Raw genomic sequence first — 19,905 nt, 5'->3', positions numbered from 1 at the left:
GGCCAAATGTTCTCTCTGATATGTGGATGCTAACACACAATAAATCAGTGGGGAAGAACAGAAGTTCATTGGATTAGACAAAGGGGAATAAGAGGAAGAAAAGGGGGATAGGAATAGGAAGACAGTGTAATAAATAATAATAAATAATAATAACTTTCCTATGTTCATATATGAAGACACAACCAGTGTAACTCCACATCATATACAGCCACAAGAATGGGAAGTTACACTCCATGTATATACATCAAAATCTCTCTACTGTCATATGTATCTAAAAATAACAAAAAAAGAAAGAAAAGAAAAAGAAATACTACATGTCCAGAGTTTTTTATTAAGTTGGTCTGGGTGTGACTGAGTTACTGATTTTTGGTGCTATTTCCACACATAAAGGGATCACTATGTAAGATGATGGATATGTTAATTTGCTTCACTATACTAATCACTTCACATTTATATGCATACCACACAACATCATGTACATCTAAAATAAATACAATTTTTTACAAAGCTCTTAGGTGAAGCTAAAGTATAGTGAGGACTGAAACATCTCTGATCTAACCTAATAGCTTACTTTAGACAGAATGTTAATCGGTGGCAGAGCAGAAACTAGATTTTGGGTACTCAATTCTCTAATATTCTTTCTCTAGGTTGTTGTTTAATAAAATGTATTTCATTAAAAATCAGCAGCAACCATAAAAAATATTGATGAGTTCTACTTCTGTTCTGGGAAACTGGTAAAATCTAGAGTAAAATTAAGAAATGTGAACTTTAAAAATGGTTCTAGTCAAAAGGCAATATAATGCCTGATTAGTCTGCACACAAAAATCTTTTCAAAGAAAAAAATGGGTATTTTGGTTCTAAGAATTTGTTTTTCTATTCAAAACTGTTTTCTCCGGATTACTTTTTTTTTTTTTTTTTTTTGTACTGGGAACTGACCCAGGCATGCTTTACCTCTGAACTACTTTCCTCTTTTTATTTTTTATTTTGGTAAATTGTTGAGGCTGTCCTCAAATCTATGATCTTCCGGCCACAGTCTCCAGAATCTTTGGGATTACAGGCATGTGCCATCACATGCAGCTTCCCATTTTTTCTTGATCATAGCTGTTCACAATATCATTCCTTCAAATATATTACATACACTGTACATTTTAACTTTAATCGACATATAAATTATCTGTAAAATGATTATACTATGACTTGCTATGGAAACAAATTACTCTGTAAATCAATCAGAAAGGAAAAACAAGAAAATATCAAGGTATATACTTGATATTAGTGAAATACATTGTTGAATATTATAATTTCATATTTCATTACAAAACAATAACCAAATATAATTATGAGTCTTAACAGAGAAAAAATAAGTTTTATAAGATGAAACTACTTTTGTTTTGTAACGAAGAAACAGACAAAATACTGTCTATCACATACAAGATCATAACAATGGCGATAGGAGAAACTGTCGAATCTCCGGGAATAGATGAATGAAATTACAAAGAAACCAAGAAGCTGATGTGGCAGAAGAATGTCACATTACCGCAGCAGAGTATAATCTGTTGTTTAACAAAACAGTGTCTTTTACAACAATGGTAGCTTACCCCATAGGACCGGTAGATGAATGAAAAACAATTAAGTCAACAGTAGCTGTATTTCACTTTGCCTTAAGAAATACTGGTTTGCACATTTAAGCAGTTAATAGTTTTTAAATTTTTTTTTTTTAATGTTCCTTTGTTAGAGTAGAGGAAAAGTTTAGGGGTTCTAAAGACCCATTATAACATAGGAAGAAAGAACTATCTCTATAGTTTCATATTTACTTTAAAATTCCATTTGAATTTTGTTTCAATCCATGATCTATGGTGAACATAAATAGGCCTTCACTCTATGTACCCAAATCTTCTAGAGAAATATTTTCTGAAATCATGGTGCTCATCTCCTATAACTGTTTTGTCCGATCTCAATATCTCCAGCTTAATAAGCATAAATTTACAGTAAAAGAAAACAAAGTCACAGCTAGAATTATTTGTTTATGGAGGAACACAGGTAGTAAAGAAAGACCTACTCCTTGATAATGAATCAGTCTTAAGATACTGTGTGCACAAATTAATAAAGCTGTGTAGATTTAAGATTCATCAGGTAGTGTTCAAGTAAGTTTCTAATATTTTAATAAATGAACATGAAGAACATATCTTTTATAAATTCTATAAAATTTACTCGTACCATTAATATTTTTCTATGACTAAACTAAGTATAACAGGAAAAAAGTAGGGAGATGAGACTCAAGATAAATGAAACTAAGTTACAGTATTTGGGAAACAGTCTAAACAATGATTATGTGATGAATATTTCAAACTAAAGAGGCAAGAAAAAAACATGTGTCCTGGAGTAAGTACACTGGCCATATCGTAAAGAAAATGTTAGCAGGAGAAATTATTTTTCATCATAATGACATAAAATGCCTATTGGTTTCAATTTTCATATTGAAGCTATATACAAAATACCTAAAAATCCCATTTATATTCCTTTATTAGATTATGAAGCCCTAAAATTATTGAACAAAATGGGGGAGATTCTGCTTTATATGTCATGGACTAAGAAACAGAAGTTATGATATATATTTTTATTATTATTATTATCTTTATTTAGCTTTTAATTTTTTATAGATTGCATTTTGAAGCCCTAGCAGTTTGGGAGGCTGAGGCAGGAAGATCAAGAGTTCAAAGCCAGCCTCAGCAAGACTGAGGTGCTAAGCAACTCAGTGAACCTGTCTCTAAATAAAATACAAAATAGGGCTGGGGATGTAGCTCAGTGGTCAAGTACCTCTGAGTTCAACTCCAAGTACCAAAAAAAAAAAAAAAAAAAAAAAACAAGAAAAAGCACAAAAATCAAATTGAGAATATGTGGAACAATTTCTCATTTTCATATCACATATTCAATAACATTTTCATATGAAAACATTAAAAAATATTGACAGAGGGATATCCTATAGGATAAGAGTAGTAACCACTAGGGAGATGCAAACCAAACAAATAAAACAGATGTTTCTGAAACCTGGGACTAAAAGTAGGTAGTAATAAAAGAAAAAATTGTTGGTTTTCATTACCAAATTTTCTATATTGTTTAATTACTTGTCTTCAATAAAATCAAAAAGAAGAAATAAAAGAATATAACCTATTAATCAAATTTTTATGTAGTAGAACAAAAAAGTTCCAAGTTTAATCTGATTAAGGTAAATTTAATATAAATAAAATGTAAACTTTGAATTCAATGCACAAAAAGGATATACAGCTAAGAATATAAATAGTTTAAAAGACGTATAAAAATTCAGGGCTATTTGGAAACCGATGGCTGTGAAAGAGAGAACAACCATCCTCTATAACAAGGATCCTTTCATCACTATTAGAAATAAAAAGCTGCACAAGTGGCATCTCTTATTTTTTGTGATTGAGTAGTTAGTTTCTCTGAGTTGTCACTTAAAATATAATTTAAAATTCTTATCTGAACCACTTAAATGCTAATTTGCATTTCATACAGGACTTTCAGAAATGATTCATTATTGGATGTTGTATTTCCTACTGCTCACTTCGAAGTCCTCAAATTCTTACTTCAACACACAGATGTTTAACGTGGCATGTATCAACCTTTTGTTCCCTGTAAATGTTGAATAGCATTGCTGTGTGTGTATTCACATATATATATATATATATATATATATATATGTATATGTCTGCATATATATATAAATACACACACACAGTTTATCTGTTCTCCTAGGTTGTTTCCCAATTTTTAGCTAGAAATAAAATTGCTGTGTACATTCTTGTACAAGTCCTTTTACAGAGACATACTTTCATTTCTCTTGGGAAAATACCTCATAGTGAAACTGGAAGGCTATAGGATATGAGCATAACTAGTTTTATACAGACTTTTTACCTCCTTTCTAAGATGACAAATCATTTTACACACCAACAGCCATGTATGAAAGTTCTAACTATTGCATATACTTGCAAATACTTATCAGTCTTTTTGATTTTAGCCATTTGAGTGAATGGAAAGAATTTCACTTTATGGATGTACTAAAATTTAATCAAGTCCCTAAAGATATTATTTCCAACATTCACCATTTTAAAAAACACTGTGAAGAATACCATTATATAATAACTTGGTGTACATCACCAATGTTTCCAGTAAGCTAAATTAATCAATCAGGTGTTAGTAACATTTGTACGGATTTTTTAAAATTATGAGCTAGCCCTCCAGAAAGCTGCAGCGATTTACATCCCTTTGAGCTGGGTTGCTCATGCTCCTTCCCTACCAATACCACTTGGGATTATGGGATTATTTTTAAATCACGGACAGCAATGTTGTGAATGAAGTGTTCTCACTATTGTTCCAATTTACATTTTTTGTTAGTTAGTGAAGGAAAGCATCTTCATGTGTACTGGTTATTTACATTTCTTGTTTCTGTAGTTTTCTTTCTTTCTTCCTTTTTTTTGGGAGGGGGGGTTGTTACTACAGATTGAACCCAAGGGTGCTTTATCACACTGTACCCATTTTGCCCCTTTTTATTTTGGGACAGGGTCTCACTAAGTTGCTTAGGGCCTTGCCAAATTGCTGGGGGTGGTCTCAAACTTGTGATTCTCTTGCCTCAGCTTCCTGAGTCATGGCATTACAAGCATGTGCCCCTGTGCCCAGCTGCATTTCTTCTTGGATAAACAAGAGGGTTTAAAAATTTTGCTAACTCTTCCATAACGGTATTACTTTATTTTCTTACTGACTTACAAGCATTCTTTAATTATAAAGAAAATTTATCTCTTGTTTACAATAAAAATATTTTCCCTACTTTAACCTTTGCTTTCTGTTGATTAATGATTTCATTATTTTAAAATAGAAACCTATCACTCTTTTCTTTTTTAGGTTGTCTTTTTGTTAGAATAAGTCAAAAAAGGTCATTAGTCCACTTATGTTTCTTTTTTTTTATTTTTAGACATTACATTTTTTAAATTTTAATTAAAAATCATAAATTTACATAGGGCAATGTTGTTTGATTCATTCTGTTATTTTTTTCCTTCCACCCTCCCCTCCCACCCCTCTTTTCCCTCTATACATTCCTTTCTTCCTCCATTCTTACCACCCTCCTTATCCCTAACCCTAAACCTAACCCTAACACTAACACTAACCCCTACTACCCCCCCCATATGTCCTCATCCGCTTATCAGCGAGATCATTGGTCCTTTAGTTTTTTGAGATTGGCTTATCTCACGTAGCATGATATCCTCCAATTTCATCCATTTGCCTGCAAATGCCATAATTTTGTCATTCTTCATGGCGGAGTAATATTCCATTGTATATATATGCCACAGTTTCTTTATCCATTCATCAACTGAAGGGCATCTGGGTTGGTTCCACAATCTGGCTATAGTGAATTGAGCAGCTATGAACATTGATATGGCTGTATCTCTGTAGTATGCTGATTTTAAGTCCTTTGGGTATAGGTCAAGGAGTAGGATAGCTGGGTCAAATGGTGGTTCCATTCCAAGCTTTCTGAGGAATCTCCATACTGCTTTCCAGAGTGGCTGCACTAGTTTGCAACCCCACCAGCAATGTATGAGTGTACCTTTTTCCCCCACATCCTCGCCAACACCTATTGTTGCTGATGTTCTTGATAATCGCCATTCTAATTGGAGTGAGATGAAATCTTAGGGTAGTTTTGATTTGCATTTCTCTTATTACTAGAGATGTTGAACATTTTTTCATATATCTGTTGATTGCTTGTACATCTTCTGTGAAGTGTCTGTTCATTTCCTTCGCCCATTTGTTGATTGGATTATTTGTATTCTTGGTGTAGAGTTATTTGAGTTCTTTATAGATTCGGGATATTAGCGCTCTATTTGAAGTATGAGTGGCAAAGATATTCTCCCACTCTGTAGGCTCTCTCTTCACATTACTGATAGTTTGCTTTGCTGAGAGAAAACTTTTTAGTTTGAGATTCTTGCTTTTATTTCTTGGGCTATGGGAGTCCTGTTAAGGAAGTCTGCTCCTAAGCCAACAAGCTGAAGGTTTGGACCTACTTTTTCTTCTATAAGATGCAGGGTCTCTGGTCTGATTCCGAGGTCCTTGATCCATTTTGAGTTGAGTTTTGTACAGGGTGAGAGATAGGGGTTTAATTTCATTCTGTTGCATATGGTTTTCCAGTTTTCCCAGCACCATTTGTTGAAGAGGCTATCTTTTCTCCATTGCATATTTTTGGCCCCTTTGTCTAGTATGAGAAAATTGTATTTATTTGGGTTTGTGTCTATGTCCTCTATTCTGTACCATTGATCTACCTGTATATTTTGGTACCCATACCATGCCGTTTTTGTTACTATTGCTTTGTAATACAGTTGAAGATCTGGTATAGCGATACCCACTGCTTAGCTCTTTCTACTGAGGATTGCTTTAGCTATTCTGGGTTTCTTATTCTTCCAGATGAATTTCATAATTGCTTGCTCTATTTCTGTAAGGTACATCATTGGGATTTTAATTGGAATTGCATTGAATCAATATAGCACATTTGGTAGTATGGCCATTTTGACAATATTAATTCTTCCTATCCATGAACATGGGAGATCGTTCCATCTTCTAAGGTTTTCTTGAATTTCTTTCTTTAGTGTTCTGTAGTTCTCATTGTAGAGGTCTTTCACCTCTTTTGTGAGATTGATTCCCAAGTATTTTATTTTTTTCGATGCTATTGTGAATGGGGTAGTTTTCCTAATTTCTCTTTCTGAAGATTCATCACTTATGTATAAAAATGCATTGGATTTATGAGCATTGATCTTGTAACCTGCTACTTTACTGAATTCACTTATGAGTTCTAAGAGCTTTCTGGTGGAATTTCCAGGTTCCTCTAAATATATAATCATGTCATCAGAGAACAGGGATAGTTTGAATTCCTCTTTTCCAATTAGTATCCCTTTAATTTCTTTGGTTTGTCTAATTGGTCTGGCTAGAGTCTCAAGAAAGATGTTGAATAGAAGTGGTGAAAGAGGGCATCCCTGCCTTGTTCCAGTTTTTAGGGGGAATGCTTTCAGATTTTCACCCATTTAGAATGATATTGGGCATGGGCTTAGTGTCGATGGCCTTTACAATGTTAAGGAATGTTCCCACTACCCCAATTTTTTCTAGTGTTTTGAGCATGAAGGGATGCTGCATTTTATCGAATGCTTTTTCTGCATCTATTGAAATAATCATGTGATTCTAACTTTTAGTCTGTTGATATGGTGAATGACATTTATTGATTTCCAGATGTTGAACCAACCTTGCATCCCTGGGATAAAACCCACTTGATCGTGGTGCACTATCTTTTTAATATATTTTTGTATGCGATTTGCTAAAATTTTGTTGAGAATTTTTGCGTCGATGTTCATTCGGGATATTGGTCTGAAATTTTCTTTCCTCGATGTGTCTCTGTCTGGTTTAGGTATCATGGTTATATTGGCTTCATAGAATGAGTTTGGGAGGGTTCCCTCCTCTTCTGTTTTATGGAATACTTTGAGAAGTATTGGTATGAGCTCTTCTTTAAAGGTTTTGTAGAACTCGGCTGAGAACCCATCTGGTCCTGGACTTTTCTTTGTTGGTAGGCTTTTGATGACCTCTTCTATTTCATTGCTTGAAATTGATTTACTTAAGTTGTGTATGTCCTCCTCATTCAGTTTAGGTACTCATATTTCTCTAGAAACTTGTTGATGTCTTCAAGGTTTTCTGTTTTGTTGGAGTATAGATTTTCAAACTAGCTTCTAATTATGTTTTGTATTTCACTTGTGTCTGTTGTGATATTTCCTTGTTCATTCCGAATTTTAGTAATTTGAGTTTTCTCCCTCTTTCCCTTTGTTAGTGTGGCTAAGGGTTTATCAATTTTGTTTATTTTTTCAAAGAACCAACTATTTATTTTGTTAATTTTTCCGATTCTTTCTTTTGTTTCAATTTCATTGATTTCGGCTCTGATTTTAACTATTTCCTGTCTTCTACTACTTTTGGGGTTGGTCTGCTCTTCTTTTTCCAGGGCTTTGAGCTGTAATGGTAAATCGTTTATTTGTTGATTTCTACTTCTTTTGTTGAATGCGCCCCATGAAATAAATCTTCCTCTAAGTATTGCTTTCATAGTGTCCCAGAGATTTTGAAATGATGTGTCTTTGTTCTCATTTTCTTCTAAGAATTTTTTAATTTCCCTCCTGATGTCTTCTGTTGTCCATTGATAGTATAATAGTGTATTATTTAATCTCCAAGTATTGGAGAAGTTTCTGGTTTTTATTCTGTCATTTATTTCTAATTTCAGTCCATTATGATCTGATAGAGTACAAGGTAGTATCTCTATCTTCTTGTATTTGCTAACAGTAGCTTTGTGGCAGAAAACATGGTCTATTTTAGAGAAGGATCCATGTGCTGCTGAGAAGAAAGTGTATTTGTTCTTTGTTGGATGGTATATTCTATATAAGTCAGTTAAGTCTAAATTGTTGATTGTGTTATTGATATCTATGGTTTCTTTATTCAATTTTTGTTTGGACGATCTATCCAGCGGTGAGAGAGGTGTATTAAAATCACCTAGTATTATTGTGTTGTGGTCTATTTGATTTCTGGAATTGAGAAGGATTTGTTTGACGTACATTGATGAGCCAATGTTCGGGGCATAGATATTTATGATTGTTATGTCTTGCTGATTTATGCTTCCCTTAAGCAGTATGTAATGTCCTTCTTTATCCCTTCTGACTAGTTTTGGCTTGAAGTCCACATTATCTGAAATGAGGATGGATATTCCAGCTTTTTTGCTGTGTCTGTGTGCATGGTATGTTTTTTCCCATCCTTTCACCTTTAGTCTATGGGTATCTCTTTCTATGAGATGTGTCTCTTGCAGGCAGCATATTGTTGGATTTTTCTTTTTAATCCAATCTACCAGTCTATGTCTTTTGATTGATGAGTTCAGGCCATTAACATTCACAGTTATTATTGTGATATGATTTGTATTCCCAGTCATTTGACTCATTTTTGTTTTTTGACATGATTTGGTTTCTCCTTTATTTGGCTATTCCTTTAGGCTAGTTCCTCCCGTTGCTGATTTGCATCATTGTTTTTCATCTCTTCCTCATGGAATATTTTGCTGAGAATGTTCTGTAATGCCAGCTTTCTTCTTGTAAATTCCTTTAGCTTTTTTTTATCATGGAAGGATCTTATCTCATCATCAAATCTGAAAGTAAGTTTTGCTGGGTATAAAATTCTTGGTTGGCATCCATTTTCTTTCAGGGCTTGGTAAATGTTGTTCCAGGCCCTTCTAGCTTTTAGGGTCTGGATTGAAAAATCTGCTGATATTCTTATTGGTTTCCCCCTGAATGTAATTTGATTTTTTCTCTCGCGGCCTTTAAAATTCTGTCTTTATTTTGTATGTTAGGTATTTTCATAATAATGTGCCTTGCTGTAGGTCTGTTGTAAGTTTGCATATTTGGAGTCCTATAAGCCTCTTGTACTTGGTTTTCCATTTCATTCTTCAGGTTTGGAAAATTTTCTGATATTATTTCATTGAATAGATTGTTCATTCCTTTGGTTTGTTTCTCTAAGCCTTCCTCAATCCCAATAATTCTTAAATTTGGCCTCTTCATGATATCCCATAATTCTTGTAGATTCTGTTCATGATTTCTTACCATCTTCTCTATTTGGTCAACCTTATTTTCAAGATTAAATATTTTGTCTTCAATATCTGAGGTTCTGTCTTCCAGGTGATCTATCCTATTGGTTATGCTTTCTATGGAGTTTTTAACTTGGTTTATTGTTTCCTTCATTTCAAGGATTTCCGTTTGTCTTTTTTTCAGTATCTCTAACTCTTTATTGAAATGCTCTTTTGCTTCCCTTATTTGCTCTTTTAACTGTTGATTGGTGCGTTCATTTAATGCCTGCATTTGTTCTTTCATCTCCTCGTTTGCTTCCCTGATTGTTTTAATTATGTACATACTGAACTCCCTTTCGGACATTTCTTCTGCTGTGCCGTCATTGGATTTTATTGATATAGTATCTAGGTTTGTTTCGGACATTTTCTTCCCTTGTTTTCTCATATTGGTCAGATGTCAGTGGGACTCTGTGATATTGTAGATTTCCTCTATTGGCTTATAGTGTCCCTTTAGATTTCCAGCGTATCACCTACCAGCCTTCAGTAGCCAGAAGTCTTGGATTAATTTGATAATGCAGTGTTTCTGAAGAACGTTGTCCCTAGCCCGCTACTGGTTCCAGGGAGAGAGACCTGGAGAGGTCTCTTGCTGCCCAGCCCTGGTCCCAGAGGTTGGTTGTAGGTCAGAGGTCTCCACTGGCTTGGGGACTTGTGGCTGACTCTGTGTAGACAGGCTCTCACTGGGCTGTTTGCCCCGAGAAGCTAGCCTAGAGAGGCGCTTCCCACCGGAGGGGGGCTGGGCTGCTTGGGGAAGTCCCTGGCGCCCTGTGCTGGTCACTGAAGCAACCTGCAGGCGGGCCGGAGCTGGCAGCGGGGCAGACCAGAGCTGGCTCGGGCAGGCCGGAGCTGGCTGCGCTGCTTCTGTGCAGAAGGGCTCTCACTGGGGGGCGTGCTCCGCGAGGCTGGAGGATCTGTCCCTGTGGGAGGAGCCCACCGCCAGACTGCACAGAGCTGCCTGGGGGAGACGCTATCTGCCCTGTCCTACTCTAATAAGCCACTCGAATCCGGGCCTGCCGCCCAACTAAGCTTCGCTGGGTGGGGGAGACTCACCCCGTGGTTCTATTTTAGTCCGAGTCTCTCAATGCCTCCCCTTCTTGAATCCTGGGTTCTGGGGCGACTGGAGATGCAGTCACCCTCTAGTCCACCATCTTGGATCGCCCCGTGGAAAAAGCCTGCAGCTGGAGGGGGACAATGCTGCCTGGAGAGGTCTCTGGCTGCCCAGCCCTGGTCCCGCTGCCTGGGGGAGACGCTATCTGCCCTGTCCTACTCTAATAAGCCACCTGCCAGTCGGAGGTCTCCGCTGGCTTGGGGACCCGTGGCTAGCTCTGCGTCGGGAGGCTCTCACTGGGCGATCTGGCCCGGGAAGCTAGCCTAGAGAGGCGCTACCCGCCGGAGGGGGCTGGGCTGCTTGGGGGAGTCCCTGGTGCCCTGTCCTGGTCTCTGAAGCAACCTGCGGGTGGGCCGGAGCTCTTTATGTTTCTTAAATAGCTTTTATGTTTGTATTCTCTTTCCTATTTTCAATGGCCTGAGAATATTTTAGTCCCTTAACTTCTCTTGCTTGAAGTGTTTTAATTCAATTTAACAAAAGGCAATGGAATTTCCTTCAATGGCACAAACCAAAGCACATTATTTCAAGTGTTTAAAAAACTTTTTTTAAACTACCTCAAAAATAAGAATCAGAGCTAGGCATGGGGGTGCATGACTGTAATCCCAGTGACTCAGGAGGTTGAGGCAGGAAGACTGCAAGTTTGAGGCTAGCTCCAGCAACTTACAGAGAGACCCCACCCCAAAAGAGTAAGGACTGGGGGCGTAGCTCAGTAGTAAAGAATACCTGGGTTCAATCCCATTACCAAAATTAAACAAACAAACAAACAAAAACAAAAACCCAGTTTCTCTGTCATGTCAACAATGTTCTTCATGATTTGGTCTCATTACAGTATAACATAGGTATTACAAAATAGCAGTATGTATTAGAAGAAATAGTATAACACTGCTACTTCTGCTTCCTAAAATCAGTAACCCTATGAATGCCTATGAATAATCAAGCTTTTTACTAATTTAATCGATGGAAAATTAATATAAAAGTAATAATCATTTTCTGCCCCTATGAAAATGGGAGATATGCACATGACCCCAGAAACTAATACCTTTAAGCAAGAAAATCATTAAAATGATCAATCAAAATTCTATAAAGTTATGTATACATAACTAACATGTTAAAAAGGGGAACACATTTCATCTAATAGTTTCTAAGTAATTATAACACAATTAGTGACCAGGCAACATTACTGTGACCCACAGTGCAAACGTGCATGAATAGCATACACACTAAACTATTTTTGATTAAAATATTTAATAACTAATATTAGTTATTAAATGCTTAAATGCTTAATGCTTAAATGATAGGATGCTTAAATGATATTAAACTGGTTAATCCTCAAACAGCATTTTTCAATGGGAAACAAATTTATTTGTGTGTGTACTGCTCCCACAACATTTCTTTATTTCTTTTCTTTTTCTCTTTTTTTTTCTTTTAAGGTTTTTAACATACTTTCTGTTTGGCTCTGTCTCAATTTACATTGTTTTATTATAGTCACTCTTCACACTCACATAAAGACACTATGTTAACAACATGTAGCAGAGTAAAGTGTAAATAAAAACTTACTCAATTCCATGATAATGACACACTGAGGCTTTTTCAAAAGGTAAGACCTGAAGTTTCCGAGGACTAAGTTCTGGTGTCAAAACAAAACTCTTCTCCCTGAAATAAAACAGTTTACATGTGATTTAAGAAAAAGTAGTGTCAGAGAAAAAGAAAGTGCCTGAAAAAAATAAATCTGACTTCCTTCCCTATATCTGACTTATACAAGGTTAAAAGTCAAGGCCTCAGCAGGAAATGAAGTCAATTTTTCTGTGCCTCCAGTTGTTGAAGTTATAATGTTATTGATTATACAAAACTATTCTAAGAAATAGATAAATCAAGAATAGAAAATGATTTAAAATGTAAATTCAAGCAGCATATTATTTCTAAAAGCTTTTTTTCTTGGCAAAATGAATTAATGTTTATTCATTTAGCTAAATCCAGGCAGGGGAATAATTACAGCTAATTTGAATCTTTGGTAACAAAAGAAATGTTTACTTCCTACTGTAGCACATAGAGGACCCAGATCTTTCATTGCCTGAGAATGTAGTCAGCTTGACATCTATTTTAAGAGTCAGCAACTTTCTAAATATCAGAAGGTATAGAGACTAACTGCTGACTTCAGTTCTTCCAAAGTAGGTTATCAATCAGCAGGTCCATTAGAACTAATCCTATGTGGAACTTACATAAAATATTCATGTTCAACTCCTTCCACACCCACACCTGCCAGGCTACGTCAAAATCTGGGAGAGAAGGAGGTCACTGCAATCAGATTAAGCTCACCGGGTTCTTCTGATAGGTGCCTTCCTTCTCCGCCTGAGTTGGGACCTACTGTCCTAACATAATGGATCATGGTCCTAAAGCTCAGAACGAGTTAGAAGAAAATGAAGAGTTATGCAACCATGGCCTTTACACAATTAACAGGCAGAATGCAATACCGAAGATTTGGAAATGCTATGTAGAAAGGCAAATAAATACTAGAGAGGTAAATACTATAATACCAAGAATAAATTTGCTATCATATTTCCCCCACTATGGCATTAGTAATGAAAATTGCCCTTTTGCCACTGAAAATTACACAGGGTAGTGTGACAGGCATTTGAAACCATTACATTAAAATGTAAAACATATGCCAATTAATGAATCCTAAAAAACAGACTTTATATCCTAATGCATCCATTTGAGGTGTTTCACAAAAAGGATCACTAGCAATTAGATTGACTCTGGTATTTTGATGACTGATGATTAAAATGAGTAACTCTGTAAAACCAAAGCTTTTATGAATCTAGCGTTTTACTTCTTTACCATGTTGTCAACTACTTCTCAGCACACTTTGATTCATTTCACTCACAATTTATTTTTTAAAGAAACATTTTAATAAATATGTGCTTTGTCAATGTTTTTTCTTTTCTTGGTACACATAGAAGAGTCATGCCCACATTCTATTCAGCATGTCGGATGACTTCTTGCATAGGCAGACATTTAATAAGAGCAGGTAGGTTCCTGATTTGTTGTTAGGAAAGCTCATCCTTCACTTTTCATGTTAATAGAAGACACATCTGATAATTACCAGTTCTTCCTTAACATAGAATAATCTTAGCAAATTTTTCTAAGGAAATCATCTGTAAATTACAGAAAGAATTAACTATATCCTCCTTGCTTTGTGCCTAGAAAGACATTCTAGTCAAAAAGAGTACAACCTATATAAATAAGTAATTAATTTTTGAAAAATTCATCTGACTGTCAGTTCATGCTTAAAGATTTGAAAGGACAGCAATCAACTAACTAAATAGATAAAAATCTGTGTCCTTCTCTACTTTTCCAGTTATCAACCTCTGAAAGCTACAAGAAAAGGAAAATTGCTCCAAAATCATACAATTGTTAACATAGAGATCATTAAGTCATTAAGACCATGAGCATTTTTCCTCTTTCTCTCTCTCTCTCTCTAGTGAACATGCACAAAAGGCAATAATGTTCTACAATATTTTTGAGATGTACCTATCTTCAAATAAATCCTTTCCAAAATTTACTTTAAAATAAATATTTATCACAGTATAATTCAAAACAAGTTTTGTGTACAGAGGTCATGCTAATCTTCTCTGTATCATTCCAATTTTAGTATATGTGCTGCTCAAGTGAGCACTCAAACCATGTAAAAGTGCTACACAATCTTTAAGGTGCTTTGGAAGTTTCTCGAAACAATGGATTAAAAACTAAAAAGAAATCAGGGTACTCAGCAAATCATTCAATCTTCACAGGTGATTGGTGTCACAAATAAACATCCAGCATTTGTTAACTAGTAACTTTGTAGAAGTTGTCTTAGAAGTTAAATTAGTTGTAAATTTTTCATGTAGACCCTGAGTTCTTACATAGTAAAGTTATAGTTTCAAAAGTTTTTTTCTTTTTTTTTTTTTTTTTCTTTTTTTTTTTGGTGGGGGAGAGGGCAGGGGCTGGCGGTTAAATACAAGGCCATGTCTATGTTAGGCAAGCATTCTCCCACTGAGCTGTTTCTCCAGCTCTTTCTTTTAAAGTTTATTTTGAGACAGGGTCTCACTCAATTGCTGAGGCTGGCCTCAAACTTTCAATCCTCCTGCCTCAGTTTCCTAAGTAGCTGGGTTTACAGGTATTTCCAGCTTCAAAAGCATTTTTATTACACTCTCATTCTGTTCAGTGGAAAGGTCAGACTTTTTTGCTATGATAGGCATGACTGACTAGGATCATACCAAATAGTAGCAAAATCCAAACTAGGGAATACCACAGAAAAAAGAATTAAAAAAAAAAATTTGTGAGTCAAATTCTAAATTTTTCTTAAAATATACTGTCCTTTCTATACAAACCAGAAGCTACTGATTTATATAGAGACTACTTGGAGGTTGCTTTTATTATTCCTGTTTCCCTTGTAGTCAATACCGCAAAACTGTAGGACATTTCAGTCAGGTAAAAAGGTGAGGAGGATTAAAGTGAAATGAAAAATGCTGGACGTGTACTTGTGAATTTCACTTAAGTAGGATAGGGCATCAATTATTTAAGGAAATGCAAGGCAATGTTATTTAAAACTGATTTTTGAAAATTAATTAGAGAGTGTAAGTTTATAACTTGCCCCTTTTGAATCTGTAAAGGCTGAAGATCTCCCACTGGCAATCCATCTGAAGTGAAGTATTTCAGCAATTCTTTAGCATCCAATGATGTGACTGAATCCCGCAAACCCTCCTTGTGGCCCAGCAACTGTTCAGATGAACGAGGTAATGAACCAGTTCTGGAAAAATAATTTTACATAGGTTTATTAAAGGTACATTCATATTCACCACAGTCAGGAAAAGGTGATATGAGCAGAAACTGGAAAAATACACTAAGAAAACTAAGAATCACACTTTTAGGGAAGACCACAAAGTAAAATATCTGTAAATCATTTCATTTTAAACTATATTTTTAAAAGTATCTGTAGGTTACATTGAAACTTGCAGTTACCATGTCAAAAATTCTACTACTTAAATAAACATAATTATGTTATTTATAAAAGATGGTATACTCATTATTAGGTAGTGTGAAGTTACTAATTCTATAAAATTTAACTCCAAACTCTTGTAAATTCCAAAACTCCATAAAATTATAAATTTCTAAGGGCAGGAACTAAAAGTTCCAATTTTCTATGAACTTGAAAGATTACTTAAAGCACAACCATGAAACGAGACAGTAATTGGAATTTTCTTCCAAGGTCTCCTCTAGCCACGATTATGACATTATAAATATACACGATCATTATTACATCTGAAATATGTGCAGGACTTTACACTTTTCAAACCACTTTACATACAATAACAAATTCCCTTGAAAAAGATGGAATAGATCTTATTTTAAAATGAAGTAACACCTAAAAATAAGTTCTTTATAAAGTGAAAATCAAGCCCCAAAACAATCATTATTCCTATTTTTCAGCTAAAGATTCTAATAAACAATAGGTTATATTACAGACACAGGGTGCCACAGCTATTTAAAATGACAGGACTAGACTGACTCCAAATTAAGTACTACTTCTACTCCATCACAACATAAACCAATAAAAGTTCAGAGAAAATTACAAAAAACGGAAGAGAAAAATACTTCAGGTACAGAGAATGCTAAAAGTTTTATCAAATACTGAATCACTGGCTACCATAGCTCTATCACTACAGCATAAAGTCTTTCTATAAATTAATTTATAGAAAATTAATTTACAACCTTCATAATTTATTGTTATTACTCACATTAAGCATTTTTCAGATAATTACATGATTAAAATAATGACATTATGGTTTTAGACTTACATGCCTGTATATTAAGAATTACTCACATACTGACAATGCCCCTTCCACTCTATTCTCTTTATTTTAAAATTGAAAGTATAAATCTAAAAAAAGTCAAATAAGAAAACACTCATATATTTTCTCTGAACTTCATACTTCAGAAGGGCAGGAACTGCACTATGAGTTTAATTCAATTTCTATATAGCTACTGTCAAACAGTGACTTACAAAATTTTCTTAATGAATATCACTCTCATTTTACAGGTTAGATGCAATGTGAAAATGCATAGTTTGCTTTTATAAAGAACACAAGCATAAAAGGATATCAAAGGGTAGAAGCTCTGATAAATTACACTACCAAGATGTCTTAGGTTAAAATATAAATAAATAACAATTCTGACAATACTTTATTCTGTTCAATGTTTTCAAACTTACAAGGTTATGTTTTCCCATATATTCTCTTGTTAAATTTTCACAACTTTCAAGCAGAACTAGGATTTTTATCCTCATCCTAAAGATGAGGCAACAAAGTCACACAACGGGTGACAGTATGTCTAAAACCAAATTCTTATGACTTTGGACATTCACTATCTTATTGTCTAGTTAAATCTGTTCTTACACAAACAAATTTTGAGAGAATACAGTTTAACTTTTGCCCCAATCAAAACTGTGATGGTGTCTCCCTATCTTTTGAAGTGTCCACAAGTATTTGAGCATTTATTTTGTAAAGACCATTATAACATAATAAGAGTCCACTATACTCTCTAGATCCATAATCACTACATGTAATTTACTGTAAAGGTCTGATTTAAGGTAGGAGAAATGAGGGGAGGAGATAAATATATCAATGTAGAATGAGGCAGAAAAGTTACAAGAAAAGAAGTTTCATGAAAAAAGTAGGAAGGTAGTACTTAGATGATTACAGAAGAAATGTAATACAGAGTTCCAGGGTTCATAGGAGGCTTAGGAGAAAGATGATATTTGATTTGGACCTTGAATAACGCAATTACTTCTAGTTCAAAATGGAAGCTTAAACATACACATTAAGCTCTCCACTCAAACAAAATGAAATCACAATGGTGAAGTACCAGAAATTAAATTCATAATGGGTAAAGAAAAGGAAGAAAGACAATGCAGTGGCCTAAAGAGTTCAATGAATTTCAAAACAGGAAATACTACAGCAAGTACTTCCACAAGAACTAGGGAGACACCTATAAAAAGGTAAAATCTGTGTTCCTTTCCCAGAAAGCCAGTTAGACAATAACTTTGGGGTCACAGAGTGACAGTGGGCACAAATCAAGGTGACAAATTCTAAGAACTATAAATTCTCAGAACAATGGTGCAGAACAGTGGTCCTCTACCCTACACCTCACTTTTGTGATTTTTATCTCGACAAACAAATTCTTTGAAAATAATAGAACCAGGTGCCTCTCCAAGTGTCAGTGTTAAGGCACAGAATAAAGACCACCCACCCCAATTCAGTGCTGGGTAAAAGGCCAAGGCTGCTTGTCTAATCTGAAAGTATACCCTTCGGTGGATCCTACTACACCCACTCCTCATTGCAGCTCCTCCCCCAACATTATCCAGGAGAGAGCAGCTGGGTCGGGACCACAAGTGAGAAAAAGCACAGGCCAACATTGTAGCCCTGGGCTGTGGACAACCAAGACACTGGAGAAGAACTACAGAAGAGAGACCACTACCAGAGGGAAGTGAGACCATCCAAGGAACAGTTAAAATGAACAGAGGAAATCCTAATTAAAATATCCTTAAGTCTCATTTCAAATCTCAATATTATTATAAGAAGAACAGGTTGCTATTGAAAAAATAGGGTAGAAGTACATGAAAAAAAGTGTTAGATATTTAATATATGACTATTGAAAATTTTAACAGAAAAGATGAAAACAAAAATGAAGGAAATACATGAGGAGGTACAGCAAAAAAGATGAGGGATAGACTTAGTTTTCTTTTTTGATATTAGAGATTGAACTCAGGAGTATTTTACCACTGAGCTATATCCCCAGACCTTTTTATTTTTATTTTGAGAAAGGGTCTTGCTAAGTTACTGAGGCTGGCCTCAAAGTTGTGATCCTCCCGCCTCAGCCTTCCAAGTCAGAGGAACAGATTATTGAGAGAAGAATCAAATTTGAACTTAAAAGATGATCCAGCAAATTTAACGTTAATTAAAATAAGTACTTCAGGGAAAGAACAAAAAGAAAATGGAAGGAAGAATATTCCGAAGAAATGATAGAAAACTTATGAGACCTAAAAAAGAAATCTTGAGCAAAACACTCCTCACCAATTTCAAAACACTGAAGAAAATAAATAAATTAATAAAGGTTATAGGGACAGAATCAAATACCTGCTAAGGAACAGAAACTGATCTGACATAAGACTTCTCTTTAAGATATGAGATCCAAAAAATAAATAAATAAACAAGGAACTTATCTAGTAACATGATCAAAAGAAATCTCAGGATAACAGTTGTGTGGATAAAAAAGGTCAGGCCAAGTTAGAATGGGAAGTCAGAGAGGAGAAAGAAAAACAGCTTTGAGAAGAGAAAGAAAAACAGCTTTAAGAGGGAAAAGAATTATTCACTGAAAATAAACAAGGTTTAGAGATAGGAGGATAAAAAGGGAGGAAAAATTGGTACATTAATTTTGTCTTTATAGTGAAAAATTAAAAGACATCACCTAAAATTGGTGGCAAAAAATTGAGTAACCTGTTCTTTTCTCACTCTTCTTTCTCTGCAATCTTTTTCCTAAACTGTAAACACCAGAGATCCTCAGGGAATGGTCTTAGGCCCTATTTCTTTTCTCCTCATGATCTCACCAAGTGACTTCATCTACTATCATGTATTTTAAAACTCCTGATGATAACTCCAAACTGAGTTCACATTTCTCCTGCAGTCTACCTAATATTTTCACCTGGATAATTCATCAATCAAATTGATTTTTTTCTCCCCAAAGCTCTCCTTACCTCAACTCCTTATCCAGCTCCCCAAACTTATATATGAGAATATCACTCTGTGTTGTTAAAGCTAGAAATCTAGATTATCTTGAATGCTTTTCCTCTCCATAACCAATCCATCATAGGAAGTTTTTATTTTTCAACTTACCATCAAAATATATCCACATTTGTTCCTCACTACACAAGTTTGAGATCAGTTTTCTCTAAGACTACAAAGTGCATCTGGTGGATAATTGGTGAAGCACATTCAGTTGTACAGGACCAAATAGGTCATCATACAGAGTTTGGATTTTATTACTGAATACATTGGCTAGCTTTTGGAAGATT

The 19,905-nt window shown here is 35.0% G+C and overlaps 1 protein-coding gene across 4 annotated transcripts in view; it reads right to left on the bottom strand.

Annotated features, from left to right (window-relative positions):
- The window catches only part of MTBP (MDM2 binding protein), a 93,039-nt gene that overhangs the window by 17,713 nt on the left and 55,421 nt on the right, over nt 1–19,905 (bottom strand). For all 4 annotated transcript variants that reach the window (XM_079140800.1, XM_079140801.1, XM_079140802.1 and 1 more), the window contains 2 exons: nt 15,426–15,585; nt 12,354–12,445 (listed from right to left, as the gene is read on the bottom strand). In XM_079140800.1, coding sequence (XP_078996926.1) covers nt 12,354–12,445; nt 15,426–15,585 — 252 coding nt within the window. The remainder of the gene's footprint in view (nt 1–12,353; nt 12,446–15,425; nt 15,586–19,905) is intronic.

Source organism: Sciurus vulgaris (assembly GCF_902686455.1).
Source record: "Sciurus vulgaris genome assembly, chromosome: 1".
In the NCBI taxonomy this organism is placed as follows: domain Eukaryota; kingdom Metazoa; phylum Chordata; class Mammalia; order Rodentia; family Sciuridae; genus Sciurus; species Sciurus vulgaris.
This window is presented reverse-complemented; position numbering and strand designations above follow the sequence as displayed.